The sequence below is a fragment of the Falco biarmicus genome, chromosome 14 (assembly GCF_023638135.1).
Source record: "Falco biarmicus isolate bFalBia1 chromosome 14, bFalBia1.pri, whole genome shotgun sequence".
In the NCBI taxonomy this organism is placed as follows: Eukaryota; Metazoa; Chordata; class Aves; order Falconiformes; family Falconidae; genus Falco; species Falco biarmicus.
In genome coordinates, this window is record NC_079301.1 from 2247079 (window position 1) to 2267769 (window position 20691).

A 20691-nucleotide genomic window follows, 5' to 3' on the forward strand; every position below is an offset into this window, starting at 1 on the left:
TATATATAGCAAGTAGACATAATTCTAATAGTTTTGTGCATTTTTGGAGTATTTTAAATCAACCAGAACATGAACTGGAGAGCCTAAATCACGTGAATTTCATCGCTCCAACATCAACTGGTATTTCTAAATGAAGTCTGCTATAATGACTCATGGAGGAATGAATAGCCTGTATTAGTATTTCTACAGAAAAATAATCATCACTTTGATTTCTGAATATATCCAAGAGCCACCACTCTCCGAGGAGGCATTTTTAGGAGGAGAAATGGAGGATTTTGATTTTATCTGCCAAAGAGGGGTGCAGCCGTGACACCGACCCCTCCCGGGAATATACAGGCAGGACCGCGACTCCCCCACCTCCGGAGCAGCTCCTCTCGCCAGCCCGTCTGCTTCTCACAGACCCAGAAATCGGGAAGATACACAGTGCTTGCCAATTAAACCCCCCAACACTGAGAAACTGCTCTTAATTGCCCACTGGTTTAAATATTTTCCAAATTTTTACGCATTTGTCAGTTCCCAAACGCGGCTGCAGTTATCTACCAGGAGTAGTAACTCCCAAGTGCAGCACTAAGCTGCTCGGTTTTACTTTAAATTCTCACAAACTCTTATCAGATACCCACATCCATGCACACAAATGTATTTAAGCACCATTTTTATAATACTAGAGTTAAGGCTGTGACAGAAATTCCACTGGAAATCTAATTTTTCAGGGATTCATAGCACAGTTGTGTAAGTTTGCTGTGGGCTGAACATGACATTAAAAATGTACAAGCTTCCAACAGGTCTTTGCATTTCTAATACTAAAAAAGACAACTTTTGGACTAAATTTTGCAGGCTGTTACTTACTGTACATAAAGGAATTTGTTTGTTTTTTTTCAATGTGTAAACCTCTGATATACTAATATTTGAAAATTATCTATCGCACATGCGCAGTAATTTTCTATAATACATACTTGTAAGAACACAATGACAGCTCCCTAAATACTAAATATAATTTATCCTTGGATTGTTAACTGCTCCTTCAGTCTATCGTGTAAATAATTAGCTTTTTATAAAACTTTGCATGATTTTTTTTTTAAAAAAAAATAATCAAGAAATGTAAACACACAAATACATTTTTAAAACATTGAAGTCGTGACACAGATAGCAGGACACTCCAAGTCAGGGCTGACAAGACATCCTTAACCCTACAGCTATTCAGTTTTCCCTGTCACTCACCGCTCAGATCAAAGATGAAATATTAATCAAGCTCTCCTCAAAAATTAGTGATTTAAACTTATTTTCTCGTATTAATACTGTGTAATTTTGAACAGTTGTCAAAAACACTGCAGAGACACCCAGGAGCCACCTTTTCAAATGCTTGACAAGGTTCACCTTGCTTTCTGCAGTCAAGAGAGCCTCCAAACGTTGTCAAAGGCAATATATTGTAGTTGGTCTTTACACATTTTTATAAATTACTTGAAAACTCTATCGTGCACCCAGAGTCAGCTCTCTTCAGTGCTCTACATGCTACACAGTCTTTCCACTTTTGTGCGGGAGAAGCAGCCGAGGCGTACGTTTAAGAAAACATTCAGGGAAAATTAAAACATGCAACAGGATGCAAAATTTTAAGCAGCCAAAAATCCCTCACAACTTATTTCTTCATGATTATATTTAGCTTGTTTATCTGCAAGGTGGAGTTGGTTGGGATAAGGGGGTGGCCTCTGCTTGGTTCACGGAGAAAGGAGTGACAGGAAGGTAAGAGAGGAGCAATAAAACTGCCCAGACCCATCTGAGTTCAAGCACCAACCTAAGTTTTGTGGGTTATTTCAAACACAAGTATCTCATGAGGCTGGAAGCACACGCCTTCTACAAGGGTTAACACTAACTGCAATTCACATAGCGAGGGAAAAAAGGAGTCATCAGGAGACACGGAGCAGATGTGAACGGGCAGCAGGTGGAACAAAGTTGTTTTCCAGGCCGTGCGTAAGGCAGCACAGCGGGGCCCTGCCGCCGGGCTCCCCGCGATCAGGGCACGGGGGCACGTGCTGCCCCGGCCCCTCCGCAGCATTCCCACCCGGGGTGGCCGCAGGGGTGCGGAGCCACCAAGCCAGCCCTCGGACTTTCCATCTTCATTAAATTCACCTCCAGCAACTTGGGAACGTTGCTGGTAAACAAAGTCAGGCAGATATAAAAAAATATGGAAAGTCTTGGGGAAAAAAAGGGGCACAAAGAATTAAATCTTACAGTCTAGCCATCTAGCCAAAATAAAATTCATCAAGATATCCTAAGCTTCCAAAAGAGTATCACAAATGCCCTACAGCGGCAATAAAGGGAAGTCAAAGAAGAGAGGTGGAGCATGGCAAAGAGAAAAGCAAAAGGTGACAGAGGAAATGAAAAGCAGGCAATGTTTGGGCTGAAGTGAGACAACAGCACATCACTACTGCAAAATAAGCTTCATCACTCGTGCCCTGGTCCGGGAAGAAACGGGAGCGCTACAGAGCCAGCAGGTTTGTAGCCAGGAGAAGTCTGAGAACAAAGATGCAGGCGAGCCTTGCAGCCCTGTCTCCGCAGAGGATGGGGTGCCCAGGGTGAAGCCCCTCGGGGCGCAAGCCCTGCTTTCCGAGATGTATCCAAACGCCCTCAAGAGCCCCGGCAACTGGAGCGAGGGGTGGTGCAGGACTGCACCTCGAGGGAGAGCTTCGGAGCACCAAGGCCTGACCACCAGCTCTACAGCAGCACAGCCCCCCGCCTGCCTGCACGCCTTTGGGAATCTGATACACAGCCAGACCAGCAAACCTTTTTCTTAGGCAGAATTCTGGAGTTTTTTGTTAAAAGTGCAAGGGGAGAGACTACAGTCCTGGCTCTGCAACGCAGCAGGCAGCACAGCCTGCGAGCAGCTCAGCAGCCTCATGAGATGCTGGCTGAACACGCACGGTTTGGATCAGGGAGGAGGTGGTACAAGGTTTAAATCATTCTACTGCTTCTGCTGCACCTGTTGGGCTGATAATAAGTTTTCTGCAACCATAAGTGGCTCCCAATAGGATCTGGGTTTTGAGAGAAAGCGTCCAAGTTACTACAAAACTACAGTTATTCCACAGAACAAGCCTATGAGAAATCAATTGCCTAACTCAGAGAAATAATCCAGATACAAAACCAAGTAAAAATAACATCTCTAAAAACAAGTTACTTCTGTCATGCTTATAAAAGGTTCTCATGCACAAAAAAAAGCTTTTTTTTTTTTTTTACAATAAACAATAGTTCTGTTGTTCTAGCACACCCTGCTGCCTAGTTCTTAATCTTGTAACACATTTGATTAATACTTACGCCACAGCAAAGTGATGCTTCACTGTTATCTTCACAGTACTTCATTACATAGAAAAGATACATTTAGGAACATATTTAATATTATTCTAATTGCTGCTAAAATACACAAACTTATAAAATGATTTCTCTGGAATCCACGTGTTTTATCTCTCCCCAACCCCTACACAAAATAAATAAGTGGATCTTCAGCCAGTCAGAAATATATGAAAAGCATTTCTTTTGCATTTCAAGGTTTTCAGGCTTTAGAACAGAAACCATAGTGTTTACATTAGCTCAACAGGACTGATCTAAAAGGGGTATGACTCTGACTATGAACGGATGCATACATGCTATTCCTGGTTACCATATGTAGAAGGACCGTTCAGTCAAACAAATAATACGTTTCTTATAAATATATATGCGTGTACATATATATACATACATATGAGAGATGATAGGACAGGTGTTTATATTTTAAAGCCCAATACAGAACTAGGAAAGCCTCTGCACTTCCCCCCCTCCCCCATCAAAACACAACTCAATCAAGTCCAGAAATGGATTACAGCTGATTCAAAACATTCCTTAAAAAATTAAAAGCGTGATTTTTGTACTGTACCATAAACTCGTATTAATGTTCTGAACAATTTAGGATATAATCTCCTCCATCATAAAACTAAACCTCTGCATTTTTTCAAGTCATTTTGCATCTAACTAGAATTTTTGGAAAGCGAGATAAAATAGCTAGTGCTTAATATAGAAAGTAAAAAAATTAAATTCCTTCTGCATCTGAGAATATACATGGGTCACTCTTTGCTGCCTGAGGTTTTCCAGAATTATTGACCAAGCTGTGCACAGAAGAACTTAAGGATATTGGATGAAGGTTTAAAAAACAAAAAAAAAACCTTGAACAACTCCACTAAAACTTCCTAGTCTCTTTTTTCATTTGTTCTCTGTAATCTAACTCACTCTCTTAACGAAGCCAGAACGATCAGATGCATTTAGACAATGGGAGAAAGCTGAAGTCCCATATACATTCCAGCAAGACCCTACAGAGTAAGAGGCCGCTCACCTCCAGCCCAGCCCACACCAACCACCTGTTCACCGAGGAGCAAGACTACAAATGTCATCACATACTGTACTATTACTACCAAAATGATTTCTGTTTTCAAGTTAGCGTTTTTCAGGATAACAAGAGTACAGTGCAACACAAATTCTTTTCTGGAAGCTTGAGATACAAGAGTCTGTCTGGAGGATGTGGACGGGAGCTTACCCGTGCTGCCAGCCACCACAGGTACCAGCGCTCCCTTCAGCTCCCTCATCGCCTTCACAGGCAAATGAAACCAAACGCAGCTTTGCACTGAGCAAGCGGCAGCAGAAACGCAAGGGAGACAGTCGGGCTATCTGCACGAACAAATCACCATCTGCTGAAAACTCTGGTAATTACTTAGGTTTGTTTCCATTGTGTCAATAAATGAAGATATAGCGACTCTACAACTTCGTGAGCAATTCCATCCCTCTACGCTCCTTCTTGCCTCTTCTTCAACACGTACTGAATAACAGCATCTATTTTCTTTTAAGTTTCCAGTAGTTGTAAATAGAGGTAGCTGAGCTACTATTAAAAATCACGTTATGCTTTGAAGAGGAGGAACCTTTCAAATGTTGAAGTTACCCCTTAGCTGCACAATCTCTATTAATACTATAAAAATATGAGAGGACAAAAAGAAAATAGATGCAAGTAACTTTTGCATTTGGCACCTTTTGTCTAGATATTCATACTTCTCAAGTATTCTCTTTTTAATAAAGTTAATGCACACATAGGACACACCACATCAAAGGTTTGCTACATATTTACAAGGCACCAACCCTTTGTCACTTTTTACATGAATAAAGAACCGATAGAAAGCACATCAGGACCCCCCTAACTGTAGTATAGACATACTTCAGTTCAGCACAATTCATGAACATTTGGCCTGGGAAGATTAAAATAATCCAGATCCTTCTTACAATATAGAAACTGTAAACATTTTATAGCTGCCTTTAGGATTGGTGTATTGTGCAAAAGTTATAATTATTACTGTGTATAAGGATTTATGGCAGAAACCACATAAAAACTCTGTAAGAAGGTGCTATTTCTATAACATAAAAACAAAATGAGGGAGAGAAGTCATAATCGTGACTCAGTATGTCATGTTCTTATTGAGAAGCTGGAAGCCTCTTTAATGTGATGAACTTGTAGTGTGTGGGGAAGAATTTCTGTAATTTAAGGCCTAATGAATAAGGCTTGTTTTGACCAATGAAGTGTGGCGATCTGAAGTTTTAAAACAAACGCAAACTGACATAATGGAAAAGCACCACTGTGAAACGTGAGTGGAGTCCCCGCACAACTTGCTTGGTAGATTTTCTGGTAAAATCCCTGCAGTAGAAGGCCATTGAAGTTCTTTTAAAATTGTTCCAAAGTTTTTCATCTGTCAATAATTCCATCCCATGAGATGGCTGACCCTGGCTTTTTCTGTCATTTTCCGCACCCTGCCTGACCTGGAAGTACCAAGGTTCAAAGGATCCTCGGCATGCACAAAATTGTCATTATCAGAATCGTCATTGTACAAGACAGTTCTCCTGCCCTCGTTCCTTGTTTTGATTCGAGGTGGTCTACTGAATCGCCCTCCAAACACGCTTTCACCAAATTGTCCTCCAAACAGATTTTCAAATTCATCATCTGTAATTCGGGCACGTTTTGCTCTGGTGGCTCCTCGAGAGGCTCCTCGGCCACCTCGGCCTCTTCTTCCTCCCCTGCCGCCACCTCTTCCTCTGCCACAGCCTCTTCCGCCTCTGCCACCTCTTCCCCCTCTACTCCATCGCCCCCACCTCCCCCATCTACCTCTCCTCCCTGTCCCTCTGCCCTGCCAATTCCGTTTCCCACCGGTGATTTTTCTTTTGATTTTTCTTTTGGGTTTTTTGGATTGCACAACTTTGCTGTAGTCATGGTCTCCGTCAATGTAATCCTGATCTGTTCTAGATGTTGATTCAGAGTCTGAATCAGAGCCACTTCTGCTTTCAGAACTTGAACTGGATCCCGATTCCCCGCTTTCCGATGAAGATAAACAAGATTTTTCCTTTAATTCTCTCTTCTTCTCTTCTTCCTCCACTTCCTCCAGATGCTCGTCCTCTTCTGATGCACTTACTAGCTTCCTCTTGACCCCTGTCCGAGGTTCTCTGCCATCACCATTCGTAAGTGGACCGTCAGGAGAGTGATCTAAGTAAACACAAAATAACCCTATTGATTATCATCATCATACCTGATTCAAAGGGGGATTCGCCTCACCTGCCTTTAAGATGTGCTCTGGGGATGATCCAGCTCTGAGCTACTCACCACAGATAACCTTTATGTGCTGTGGAGACAAAGAGGTGCTCTAAGGGGAAAAACTATCAAAGTAAACCAGCTCATCTTATCTGTAAGCAAGGACTGCAAACTCTCTTGACCAAGTGTTCAGCGAAGATCCAGTCAGTAAAAAGAGCCCAGAGATACTAGGTTAGACACAAACATCTAACATTTAGTCAGATGAATCCTACCTAGGGTGCCAAGGCAGGAAAAAAACTCTAAGATCCATTTCAAAGCTATATATGTTACAAAAACACCCTGCAAGCAGTATTTATTCCCCCGCAAATGCAGGTACTCAAAAAGCTTTAGCCCAGGGGACACTTGTGGCAAGCACAATTTCAAGACAGTAGATTACCCAAGAAAGCTCACTAGGATGGCTGAACGCCTTAGCTTAAGAATATGTAAGTATCTTGCAGGCTTGGGAGTCAGAATACCACGTTTTCAGCATTACAAATCTGACAATGAAGATTAAATATCTGCTTTAACACCAGGTATGAAAAGCTCAGCTGCAACGTCCAGTACTGGTACAGCCCAGTAGTTCGGACTTAACAAAGCCTTCAGGATTTCAGCCGATGCTCACTCAATGCCTGCCTCAGTGGAAAGTCTGATTAACATGTCCCAGAGACAAAATACCACAGTTTCCAAAGTGTTTTACGTCTAATCACAACCACTGAGTCTTGATTATGATATAAACACTTAAAGTTTTTTAAAACTTTTTCCATCTTTTGTTTCAACTTGATTAATAAAAGGACAAGGTTTTGGAGCGGGGATCCTTTTGATTTGATTTGCTTTTTGTAACTCCTGAAGGAACTGTTACTCTGAATTAGTTTAACAGCAATCAAGTTTTTCCATCTGGAGAAATTTTAAAGAACCTCACTGAAGTGCATGTGGCATCATGTGCATGCCATGCTTCAGGCAGGAGACCAACAGAACTGTAAGGAATAAGGTAAATTCAGTTCTTTAGTATGGTTTGGGAATACAGTATAATGCTAGGCTCAGGGAAGAATATCATTAGCATCAGACAGAAGCAACACCTTTCATTTCTACTGAAACCAGTCATTCAGATAACAGAATACATGTTTTTTCTCACCTTGCTTCACTGGTGTAGATTTACTCCTAATTGGTCTACTTTTCCCTGGATCAATGGTATTTCCACTTCGGTTCTGTGCATTTGAGCCTGAGGAAGATGGCTGACCTTCCATCTCTTCACCAGTGGCTGAACCCAGAGGTTCTTCTGCTGTATCTGAAACTTTAGAGAGGACACCGCTAATGTGACAGAGTAATTTTTATCCTCCGTTTACAGGGTTGTAAGGGAAGGCATTCTGGGGAGGTTTTGGTTCATCTGAGTTAACAACCCAAGTCAGGAGGTTAAATCTCACCAAGCTGCCTCTGCCGTCATGAAGAGACAGATTCCTCCAGGGTGTAATTGCTGCATGAGAGAAGCCAGCATACAGGAATTCCAAGCTCTTGTCACTAGATTAATTCTTACCAAGGACAGACCCAGGTTCCCTATTCTCTGACCCTTAGCAATAACCTACCAATAGCTGGAGGGCCAGGTTCAGCTAATGCAATCTACAGACAACATATTTCCATGGCATTGCTACTTGCTCTTTCAACAGGCAAGTGTTGGATGTGCCTCATGAATATAAGCTTTAATCTGCACATACGAGTTGCTGCAAGAGAAAGGATGCATTTTAGCAAATTTCTTCTCACCATGAGATGAAACTGAGGAACTAGTCCTAGTCAAAGGCAGTGAGGTATTCTGGTTGGGTTTAGGTTGAATCTTCATTTGCTTCTGTTTCCCTTTTGGGCTAAAGACACAAAATATCCCAAAGAGATAAAACTGTTAGCACGAAAAGACTCAAAACACAAAACTAATTTCCCCTGCAAAGTGCCTTGTTCTCTGCAGCAAATGCATAATGCAAATGATGTCTTTTTCCCAGGGCTTGTACAGATGTAGTAAACAATAAAAATAGTTACAATATCATTCTGTTTGCTAAAGGCACGTAAGTTTGCAAGAACAAGATTCTAATCTCACCTTTAAAAAAAACACAACTGAGTTTACCTAGATAATGTAACATACAGAAGTCAGGAAAGTGTTATACAACGCCTTTTTCAACTGTTACTAAACAAAGGCAAAAAGAAACTTGGTCTTCCATTTCCTCCAGAGGGAATACTTCTAATTATATAGTTTTTACTTACAAGAATTATGCACATTCTTGTAATACATACAAATTGAACATGGAATTTGGATTTTATCACCCAAAAGAGCAACTGCATTAGGAAATGTGCAACACTGTTGCTTACTCATGAAGGCATGTCTACCACTGTCATCTCAAATGACACTGACAGCAAGTCTCACTACCATTACATTACCTAGATGCTCTGCTAGTTGAGGGTGAACTGCTACTGCTTCTTAGCCGTTTTCGGTACCGTGGCCTTCTCCTCTTCTGACACTGCATTGCTGACTTATACTCAGAGATGATATTTTTCATATGATTTTCAAATAAGGCAGATAGTCGAAGTGTCATGCTGTAAATCTGAGGTGAGAAAGCACAGTCATACTTATTAGAAGGTGAGTAACCAGAAGATCAATCAGCAAAAAAACATAAAAATCACAGACACCCAGATTTTGTAGCACAAAAGAAAAATTCATGGGGACATTCAACTACAAGGTTCTTTACAGATAATTTCCTTCCACGGCATGTGCGTATTCTCACAAAAAGTATTTTCATAAAAGAATTTAAATACCCACAGTACAAGATATTTACAGAGATAAAGGAAGATTATTATCTAGATTACTGAAATATAGCCTCCTTTTTTTAATTTCCACAAAGAATGGAAGCACACCACAAGATAACCTGAAATACCAAGTGAAAAACAACCGAACTTTGCTGCTCCCTCACCTTTGCTTTTTGCTTTCATTCCCTAGTGATGAGTCCTTACACCACCTCTACAGAGGTGCACACAGAAGCCAACTAAAATGTCCTCACTCCTCATTTCCGTAAGCCAGATGTCAAAATCCTTAAACCATTTTCCTATCCTCTTTTTCTAGGCCTTGCCTCTGTGTAGCCTCATCCACAAACTCAGTCTCCGTGTTTCAGACTGTATTCACTTCCGTTCAAGATTTTACCTTGGATGTGTTTTGAGTTATGACAAACTAATAGTTCAAATTCAACATACAAAACCAAGCTCTTGGTTCCTTACTCACACCTATCCCCTTCTGAAAATTATGTAAACACTATCAAGAAGATGTTATCATCGTCTTATACTCGCTCTTTCCATTTTTGGCAATCTGAATACAAAATCTCTTTGATGTAGAGTTTTCTTTACATTCATATAACTTAATTTTTTTGCCCAGACCCTTGTATTTTAGCAATGTTTTTTTCCTTAGCTCTGGTATGTAGCAGCCTGCCCTTCTTGCCTCCATTCAGGATGCTGTTGCAAAGATAGCAAAATGGGCTAGAAAACCTCAGGTTGTTGGCACACATTTGGCAGTAGACAAACCTGCAGTGGCAGGAGGCCCAGCTGCGTGCCCCAGCCCTCCACCAAGGATCAAGGATCACCTCACTGAGGCACTAAACAGTATTTAAGCAAATGGATATTGATGGGCCACTCTATTAAAGTAATTTGGGAGTTGACTCACAAGCTGTTCAGTTATTAATACACAGGGAAGTTCCCAGGGAGCATGCAGCAGTAAATAACTCACCAAGATTACTCTGATGTCAAGCACACATAAAATACCATCAAATCACTTGCCTCGTTCAATCCTCTATTGATTTCCCTGCTATTCAAGTGAGCAAAAGTTACCGGTCTTTATCTTCAGCGCTTGCCTGCAGCCCCCCTTTCAGCCCTTATTCAACACCAAGAGTTCAATCTACCTTCAGCGATGGCAACTTTGTGCCTTCCCTCACTAACGCTTGGCTGGAGCTCCCCTCTCTCACAGCAATATCCTACTTCAAGCTTACTCTCATGGTCCTGCTTACATAAAACACAGTAGTTGTTATTCCACTGATGAGCTAAGACTTACTCCTCAAGCGACAAGTAAGGTCACACAACCTCCTGCTTCCTCCCATCCAGCACCATTTACACATGCACTGAGAGCTCTTTGGAGCACACTCTGCTCCTTTTCCTGCCTGACAGCACCTAGCATCATGCAGTCCTGTGTCACACCATGTTAGGTGCCACATGACAATTTTACAGTAATATTAAATTCTATGTATTATTGTGCTTTAAGTAACAGTATCTCAGGCTACTCCCAAATGGCATGCATTTCTTAATCACTTATAAGTGCTCCTGTTTCTACAGAAGAAATACTAGGCAGCTTTGTGACCAGCACTCTTATCTATGCTAAATGACATGTTTCAGTGACGCGATTTTGTCACAACTTAAGCACTTCATTGAATATGCAGCTTTTCGTTATAATAATAAGGTCACTACAGTTTAATGCCTGGAAACACGGTCAAAATTCTGTCTACTTGTATTTTATGAAGATGTAAACCACTCAAATTCTATTTTGCATCAACAGTGGTAAAAACTGCATCTGTGTCCTCATGCCAACTTGTGATTTTCTGAGCATAACCAATATATCATTAAAGCATTTGAAAATTTTAGTATCGTTTGGACATTTAGCAGTTTAGGAAAAGCCCACAGGCAACGTACTGCACAGGAACCCATACCAAACATAGCCATGTTTACATGATCAAGTCATACACTTAACAGTGATTTTACCTAGCTTTTACACAAATATCTATATTCTAACATTTTGAACTTCTCTTTCCCTCTTGCCATATCCTGTTTAGGGCTCCAATCCAATCCATTTTTTCTGCCTAAGTAGATTCCTATTCCTGCATGCAGGAAAAAGCAAGATTAGCACCTGCGAAACACAGGCAACATTGTGCTAACATCCTGCCAAGTATACTAAGTCAACTAGAAAAAAATTAAGTATCATAATGTTCTTATCTCCTCAGCTAGTAGAAATATTGCATAATAGTTACATTAATAGTAGATTTTTAAAAGAACCTTTTTTAAAAATATATATGTATATATGCATGCAGTCATCAAGCTGATAGCCTCGTTTCCAGAAACAGGTTATTGAAAAAATGAAAGCAACTGGTGTTCAGTTTTCCACTACAAATATTTGAAGAAACAGTTGCAACAATAACCATACAGCCTCTCAGAAGCTTTAAGTTCAGAAAGTTCAGATGAAAATTAAATTCAGAAGTAATCTGCATGAGCAGAAAAAAGTAAATCTATAACCCCAGGTCCCAGAATTGACATATACTACGTATTTTTATTTCACAGTGCAGCGCTTTGCTCTTCAGATACAGTCCTTATTTCGCACACTGTATTCATGTAGGCCCAGGGTCTTTGTAAAGAAGTCATTAACAGTTATTACTTACTCGAGACTTTTTATTAGGAGTGTAAGCTTTAGAGTTGCAGAATATTAAACGAATATCTTTGTAGAATTCCAAGGGACTAGTGTAGTTTCCTGCTTCCAAGGTTTCTTTCACAGTGCTGAAGTCCATAGGAGTGTCTACAATATCTCGATAATCCTGTAAGAATACAAAGGAAAATAATAAAGGCTGTCAAATCCTACAGCAATAAAAACACCTAAGTGTTAATCCACAACAGTGGTGCTCAAGTAATTATTTATACTTGAGAGTTACTGCAGATAATTCTCTGAAAACACCAGTGCGCAGAACATGGTGTTCCAGCTCATAAAGGGAGAGGTTAGAAACATGCCCAGCATGGATGTTTTGCCAAAGGATGAACAATAGGCTTTTTTAATTTGAAATATGGAAGTTGCACTTACAGGATAGGAAAAGAGATCAACTGGCTGTCTAAAAGGCTCAGAGTCCTCTCTTTCATAAATCAGGTTTAACAACTGCTTGCACTGCTCTTTCCAAGCATTGGGACTTGCTTTCATGGGCTGTCTTTTTATTCGCCGTCTTACCTGAAGCAAAACAGATGTATTTCATAATTTTTTCATAGTATTCAAATTTTTCACTTTAAGTTCCTATTAATTTAGCAGTGTTCTCATTCAAAGCAGATTTCCACAATTAAAACCAGAATTTCTGTAAGATTAAAGCATAGCTGATGGCACAACAATATGTCGTACGCAAATTGCAGAAATATGTCTTTTCTGGTAATATATAAACATTCAGACCCATGAGAGGTACACAGTATTTCAGATCCAGCCTTGCTATTTTTATCAGCTTTCACCCAAATTTGACAGAAAACTGAATCTGTTCTGGGTATCTTTCAAATCAAATAATGGTAATAATTAAAATAAAGATTATTCAGCAATTCAGTAAATTTTCCTGCACAATAACTTCCTTAGTCTGCCAGCACATACATACATACGCATACAACTGCATTCACACCGCTAGTCCTACAGACTCTCGCTGACAGATTCAAACCATTCCAGCCCGAAACGAGAGGTTCAGTCCCTGGTCTGTCTCCCTTCACCAGCCAGACCAAGCAGAAATGTCTCTACTCACTCGTCTTTTTCCAGAGGAAGTTCCTGGAGCGTCTGAATCTACATCTACTTCTGCCACCTAAAGGCAAAGGTAACGATTACACACGTGGGCTTGGAGGGACACTCAGCAATGGGAAACGGGTTAGAAACCGGACAGCCAACAACAAACACAATTTTAAACTACTCAAATGCAATGAATGGTTCAAGCAAAACAGAAACTAGTTTCAAACTATAACTTGCATAACTTAAAAAAACAAAGGTGGGTAAGCTGTTTCATCTCTTTTCCAAACTTGCTTCCATAAAAATTATATATAAACATGTGAGAAATATGAATGGCTTAGCTTCAGTCCGTAAGACTCAGCTAAGTCCCAGTATACCCCTGCCTAAATGTTCATGTTCTGAGCAGCTGTATTGAGTTTATAGAGGTTTCATATAGTGCCTTACATCAAGTGTACGCAATACTCTTTTCAGAACCTGGATTTAGAAATGACAACAGAACTCCTTTGTGCACAGCTTTCTACCAGTAATTAAAGATAAATAATTTTGAGAGGACATGAAAATTCCTACAAAGAATGTGAAAGCAATTTCTTTCTTATTTTAAAATATATTATAAACCAGATCAAGGAAAGCGATATAGTAGCAATTTTGGATACTTCTGACCACTGCTTAACATGGAACAGGTGAGATTCAGAACTGACACAAGAAGGTGGAGCTGGGAAAACAGGGTCTGCTATGTGATTCATAGAAATCTCTCATTTTCTTCAAAATAGTCTTTTAATAGTCTGTGAAAATAGATGCTGTTATAACTTCAGTTTTATGAAAGTAAATACGTTATTACATTGTAGTATAGATTTTAAGTTTCAATGCAATTTTAAGGCTTCAATCTAAGACCAGCTTATGGCACCAGCCACAAGCAGACAGATGTTCGAGTAGCACTAGGCTTAACTTCACTATTTCAAAACTACTACAACAACCGAGTATACCCTGGGGAAGGGAGGAGGGAAGAAACCTCCTAACTAAATCTTATGCTAGCTCATGTATTAGAAAGCAACACTGAAAAAGTAAAACAATGTGACTTAGGTTATAACAGGTCACTTTGCAACAGAAACTACAGCACACTTCAAAATGTTTACAAACTGCATTAAAGGGGAGAAGGTGTAAGGACAGAGAAAAAGTTAAAGGAAGTCATATGTAACCCGGCTTCTACCTGTCGTTTCGCTCCACAGTAAACTGACGGGAAATGACACCGAATTACACAAGAAAACCAGCTCTGCTGCCTTGCTGACAATAGGAGAGCTGTTGTCCTTCTGGTTTGGCAGACTGAGTAACAGCTCCAGCTTCCCCTACTTACTAATACTTCCTCACATAACAAAACATCTATGTACTGAGAGAAGATTAAAGATAGGCAGTTTCAAGAATCATTTTTACTTAAGGGAGCTTATTGTTCCAGGTGAGCAGCACGAATGGCCTAAATAGGCTCATCTCAAAATCTCAGTGCAATTACCCACGAAATAAAAACTCAACAAAAATATTTGCTCAAATTTCTTCCAAGTGCTGAATTTAAAAAGGCAAGAAGTTCTGACAATCAGACTTAATGGTCTTACCTCCTCTTCTTCGTCAGTACTGCTTAGGTCTTCTGCTTTCACCTTGTTATATATTTCTAATATATCAATACAACTCTGATCCCTGCAGGACAGTAACAAAAGCCAAAATACATAATCAAATATCTCAGAAACTCAAGATGTCAGGTCTATAAAGTAAAAAAACATGCCTACCCAATGAAGCGGAGTAAGACATCTGTTACTATTTTGGCTGCTTTGACTATAGGACTATCTGGCTCGTTGAAAGTCCTGGCATTATGCTCAATGTATCGTACCTCCCACATCAGTGCAGAGATTCTCCTGAAAAAAAAAAAAAAAAAAAAAAAAAAAAAAGGAAAGGGATGGAGAGGAGAGGAAGATGTACATTATTTTCCTTGAGTTCAGTAGGATTCCTCAGTAAAAAAAGGAATCGGGTAATTCAGATCCAGGAGAAACAGGCTGCTAGAGACCAAGGTAAGTAATTTCTGCTCACATACTGCTGACTGCCCCAATGCACCAGACCGTAACAGCTGTGTGCAAAAAAGAGATGTCCCTCTTCAAATCAGCAATGAATGGAACGAAAAGTGGAAACAAGCCTACTGAAGAAGACTACTGACTGCTCCCCTTAGAGAAAGCCACCTACAGTGGTCCTCAGAGGGGAAAAAAAAAAAAGAAAAAGAAAAAAACCAAAAGAACAGGACATTATTTAACCCCAAGTTAACTGGAAAACCGAGATTTCTAGTTTACAGCACTATTTAGGTCACTTCTGGCAACTGCAATACAAGCAAAGCATCTGGTTCAAAGGCAGTAGAGATACAGATGAAGCAAATGTGCTTCCAGAGAGTAAAGGTCAGTACGTTAAACAAAAGAGACACTCCAGAACCAGATATACCAGCTTTTTCGCCTTAACAGTGTGGCCAAAGGAAATTATTATTCAGGAAGACTCAATTTGTCCAAGGCCAAACAGAATCTGACCTTATGCTGTTGGCTTATTAAAGCAATATATTGCTGAAGCAGCATTACACAGTGTTCAGCTAAACATATTGTCCTCGATTGGGCTACAGTAAATGCAGATTACAAAGAAATAAAAACCCAACTGACCGATAAAACCTGTTTTCAAGTCTCCTTCTGATTGTGGCGAGGTCTGTTGGATAAGCAACAACAGTGCAATACATGGGATAGGCACTAAGGTCCACCGGAACAGCAAAGGGATTAGAAATGTCTGAAAGGTAAAAGATCGAAATAATTTAGATGCCTCAGAAAACACCAGAAGAGAAGTTATAAGATAACTAGATTCCTTATATGGTTTCTGGGCTTTCTTTCTAAGAATTCAGCAAAAGCAAAACAGATCTACAGCTGGATACATCATTACCCAAAGGGTAGGATTCTTTCTTTTGTACCATGTTAACTACCCTTGAAAAAACGTTTTTTGTTTAATGCATCCAAGATTTGCATGCCAGTAGCCAAGTGTATTGCTATAAAGCAACATGGCATATGCACTCAGAACAGCAGTAGTGCAACAAGCAACATAAACTAAGAATACAGACAAGGCCTGTGTTTAAATACAGGATATAATTTAAATCACGTCATGCTATTAAATGGCCACAAACTAGTTACAAGGTATTTGTTGGCGAGGATGTTTGGTGAGGATTTGTTGGTTGTTTTTTGAAGGCTTTAATTCAATGTTTTGCTCATTTGTATTTAGATATAACCCACTGAAAACCTCCATTAATTTGAAAAGAAGCAGGTCAAGCCCCAGAAAAAAGGGAGTATCACTGAAAAAGACACCATATGAAATTTAATATACTCTTTCCAATGATTTAGTTGAGCACATTTCAAATACTCCACACCAACTCCCGATGCTCCATCCTATCTACTCTTCACCACCACATTGATATTCTTAATCCTTCCACCTTTTCTCTCCAAACATACCAAGGGAAAGAAGTTGCTCAATCCCCCGGATTACTCGTTCACATTCTTCATCTCTGGAATGGGCCCCCCATTCTCCTTCCTGGGGTTTGTAGAGAAGAGCTGTCAGCTCATCTGGAGTCACAGGAACTCCAGCACCAACCTCCTCCGGATAAGCAGCTAGATATCAAGAATTCAACAACAGTAAGTACTAGCAGTGGCAAAAAACTATTTACATTGTACACATACATGAATTCAACACACACTTACTTCCTTCTGGAATTGGTTCCATGTCCCATGGACTCATCCTCTCTCTTTCATTATTGTCCCAGCTATTAAAAAAAACACACATTCCAATGCCTAAGTTAGAGCTGAATATAAGAATACACCTTTTCTCTACCAGACTTAAATCAAAAAGGTCATGCCTATTAAAAACAAGATATGTCACTAGCTACAATCCAACTCCTTATTTTTCTCTTGTATGTCCTATATACTCACAGCACTGCTGTTTACACCAAAAGTGCTCTTTTATGAACAGGTTAATAATTAAATAAACAAACCCAAAGGGGCTGGTTATGTGTTTAAATGGAAAAAAGGATCCTAGTTCTTGAGGTACACATTTAAGTTGCATGCAAACATCTAGGAGACCTAGAGCATGTAAACATGTGTGATACATCAGCTATGTAAATACTTACTGAACACAGTAGCACTGGAAGGAACTATCGGGGTATTCTGCCTGGAAAGGTTGCTGACTCTCCACAGTTCCAAACCACCAAGCATCATCTATTATACTGCGAAATCTATCCCCTATAAGAAAAAAAGATGGCATTCAGCAGAACAACACCACAAATAATTGTTAAATACTTTCTTTTAGAGAATCAACTTCATCTTTCATAAACGCACTACTTGAATTCTTGCATTTTGCGCTATAGGAATCAAGTCTTTCCCCTAAAGGGAGGGCTTTCACATCTCTAGTGATTAGTCACAGCTGCCTCAAATCACAATATAACAGTAGATTCTTCTGCTATCACAGGCCTTGTAAGAGTTTATCTCATTTCTCTCTTTTTTCTGCTACAGGAATTGCAGCAAACATCAAATAAAAGTTTTCAATGATCGCTATAATATCACGTGTGGTAGTCCTTTACATCACGTAATAAAGACGCTATATCCTATTAAACAGCTCCAGGTATGTTGTGAAACATATGGAAGTGGAAAAAAAAAAGCAGTCACCTATTTGCCAGTTCCTTTCTTTGGCTTCATTATAAAACTGATGCAGCACGAGGAAGTCAATAACATCTGGCATATCATGGTACCTTCGTGAAACAGACAAAAAAATTGCTCCTATTACCCATAAATAGGTACAATACAGACAGGCTCCAAACACAAAATTTCATGCATTTTGTTTTCAAGTTTGGTGTAATAACTAATTAATACCATAATTATGCCTTGCAAGAGAAAAAAGAAAGGGCAGGGTCGGGGGAAGCTTTGAAACTCTTAAGAAAATCTCTTGAAGAATATCCTCAGCATTTCAGTTACTTACTTTATGGAAAATGATTCTCCTGTCATTTTGCCTGTGATTGGATCTAGAAATGCAAGCTTCAAGCAGCAGAGCGTAGGAGGCCCAACTTCATATTTAATTCCTACAGTCTTCACAAATTCTTGTTCCTATTTATCAGTAAGCATGGAACAGTATTATTTTAACTCACTACCAACAAAATCATCCATGTTAAAGGACCATATTCTTAAAAACCAATTTCCACTCCATAACCCAGGTAATTTCACCCATAAAATTTTTCTTTCCCAAATACGGAAAATCAGTCACAGACACCTTAAAAAGAAAATCGAAAGAGATATAAGGTCCTCATTCCCTTGGTAGATTTGTGAGCAGGATGCCCACAAATTATTTAACTTTTGTAATAAGTTTCAAAGGAACATACCCACTCTGGTTTTAATCACACTGATGGCACTAAAGGCTGTACTTGACCAAACCCAGGGCCTCTCACAATTGCACAGCAACATACATGGGAAATAAAAGGAAATTCTTCCTCTTAAAGGGGAAATTCAACAATAGCCTTTATGTTCACATCCTGCCAAACACCAGCTGCTAGTAAGTTCTCTATCCTAAGTGAAATGCTATTTCCTTATAAACTGATGACGCCTTTGAAGATTACAGCTGGAATCACTGAATACCTAGGACTAGTAACTGACTATTGTCCAGTAAAGCAATTATTTTCATTAATAGAACCACTGGCATAGACATCTACAAATATTAGCACAGATATGTGCTCTTCTCTTGGTATGAAATCTGAGTAAAGCAGGAAAAAAAATACAGTAACACTGTGGAGACTCCATGGTTCAAAGCAAAAGGATAAGTAAAATCAACAAAATATGTAAACCTAGCATGTACCCACACAATTCATAATACTCTTATTTTGTAAAAACATGTTTGAAGTTATTGTCTTGCCCTTCCAAGAGTTTAAGAACATACACAATTATATGCATAGCTAGATCCACAGTTTAACAGAGTATGTGCATACATTTAGGTCTTCACACCATGATGTCTTACTTCTTAGCACAGCTTTAAAAACAATAAACAGAACCTAGACATTCCAGTCATTGTAGAGTGTTGGCAGAACCATAAACAACTGTTGAGTGGTGGGTTCTGAACTAATGAGTGGTGAGAAAAAAACCCAACAGTGTCATAAAATAATTTGGATTGAAAGTGACCTCTGAGAATCATCAAGTCCAAAATCCTGCTTACGGCAGGGCTGGTGTCTAATTTCGATCAAGCGACTCGGATCTTGCCCTATTGAGCTCTGAGAAGTCTTCATGGGTAGAGATTCCACACCCTCTCTGGGCAACCTGTTCCACTTCTTAACTACTGTGATGTTTTTTTATTTATTTAATATTCTACATGGTTTTTAATCTATCAGACAAGAATACCACACATTCTTTAATATCCTTCTGACTTCCTATTATCAGGACTGAACAGATGTAAAGCTTTGTGTTAATGGAAACAGTAATTTTAAAATTTACAATTTTAATTTTTATATTAACATTTTAAATTAATGCTTTCTTCACATTTTTCATAGTGGTTTTTAATGTCAGTTTAACATTACAGAGACATTCAGCTCTTTGAAGTATTTAACTTACCCTGAGTTCCATTTTGTTCCATGGTTGTTTTTGCATGTTAATACTATAAATTTTTGCTTTCCTTACTGCCCGCACATAAGCTTCATGGCCTTGCCTAAAGTATATGATCTTAAAAAAAAAATAAATAAAATATTATTTTACTGGTCGTTCTCTTCCGGTTTATTCTAAAATTTCTATGAACACGTCAGGGATCATCCCTTTCAGAAGATACAGCACACTTCTTTTTTCATTATAAGGCACTCCTCTTAAGAAGCCCCCGGAGTGGCACCTGCTATATGCTGTCAAACTTGGAATCCTTACGAAGTGTGCAGGTTTGTCTGAAGATACACAACTGATTCTTCCTGCTACTAAGTTACATGTGCACAAAGAGATACACAGGACAGCTATCTGTAAACAACTGATTGCCTGAGAATAAAAAGAAGTTATCAAAACTCAGCCTATCTCGAGCACAATCCACTGAAAATATTGCTAGATATAACAGTCCTGACCAAAACAAGCTCATCAGCCTAGGTAGAGATTTCATAATTGCTACATTCATTACCTCATCGCCCATTTGTGGGACAAAAGGTGAGCGGCGGGGTATAGTATCCAAGATCCACTGGGGAGCAAGCCATTCTTCACTGGGTTCACCTTCCATTGAAAGCAGTCCACTTGGTTTCTTAAATATATTACATTTAGAACGTAAGTTGTAATTACTATAGCAGAACATATGAAAAACTGATCACACAGCCATTATTGGAGTTAACTAGATGTAAGGCAAAGCAAATGCTGGAATGTCAACCTTCCCAAAACCTCAACTAAATAGTAAGGAATAAGACATGTTCGTTTTAAGTGTAATAGAAGATTAAAATGTTCATAAATAAAGAGATTCTATTTCTTTAGAAATATTCTAAATGTCTTCTTTA

The 20691-nt window shown here is 39.3% G+C and overlaps 1 protein-coding gene across 1 annotated transcript in view; it reads right to left on the reverse strand.

The window, feature by feature from the left end:
• Positions 1–3506: 3506 nt before the first annotated feature.
• Positions 3507–20691, reverse strand: part of BRWD3 (bromodomain and WD repeat domain containing 3) — a 58750-nt gene continuing 41565 nt past the window's right edge. Inside the window, exons 24-40 of the mRNA XM_056359406.1 lie at positions 20328–20444; positions 19787–19894; positions 18174–18298; positions 17864–17946; positions 17329–17440; positions 16904–16965; positions 16658–16813; positions 15827–15947; positions 14921–15046; positions 14750–14831; positions 13168–13224; positions 12480–12620; positions 12067–12219; positions 9041–9204; positions 8378–8475; positions 7755–7913; positions 3507–6538 (exon numbers count right to left, since the gene is read on the reverse strand). Coding sequence (XP_056215381.1) covers positions 5754–6538; positions 7755–7913; positions 8378–8475; positions 9041–9204; positions 12067–12219; positions 12480–12620; positions 13168–13224; positions 14750–14831; positions 14921–15046; positions 15827–15947; positions 16658–16813; positions 16904–16965; positions 17329–17440; positions 17864–17946; positions 18174–18298; positions 19787–19894; positions 20328–20444 — 2649 coding nt within the window. The 3' untranslated portion in view covers positions 3507–5753. The remainder of the gene's footprint in view (positions 6539–7754; positions 7914–8377; positions 8476–9040; positions 9205–12066; positions 12220–12479; positions 12621–13167; positions 13225–14749; positions 14832–14920; positions 15047–15826; positions 15948–16657; positions 16814–16903; positions 16966–17328; positions 17441–17863; positions 17947–18173; positions 18299–19786; positions 19895–20327; positions 20445–20691) is intronic.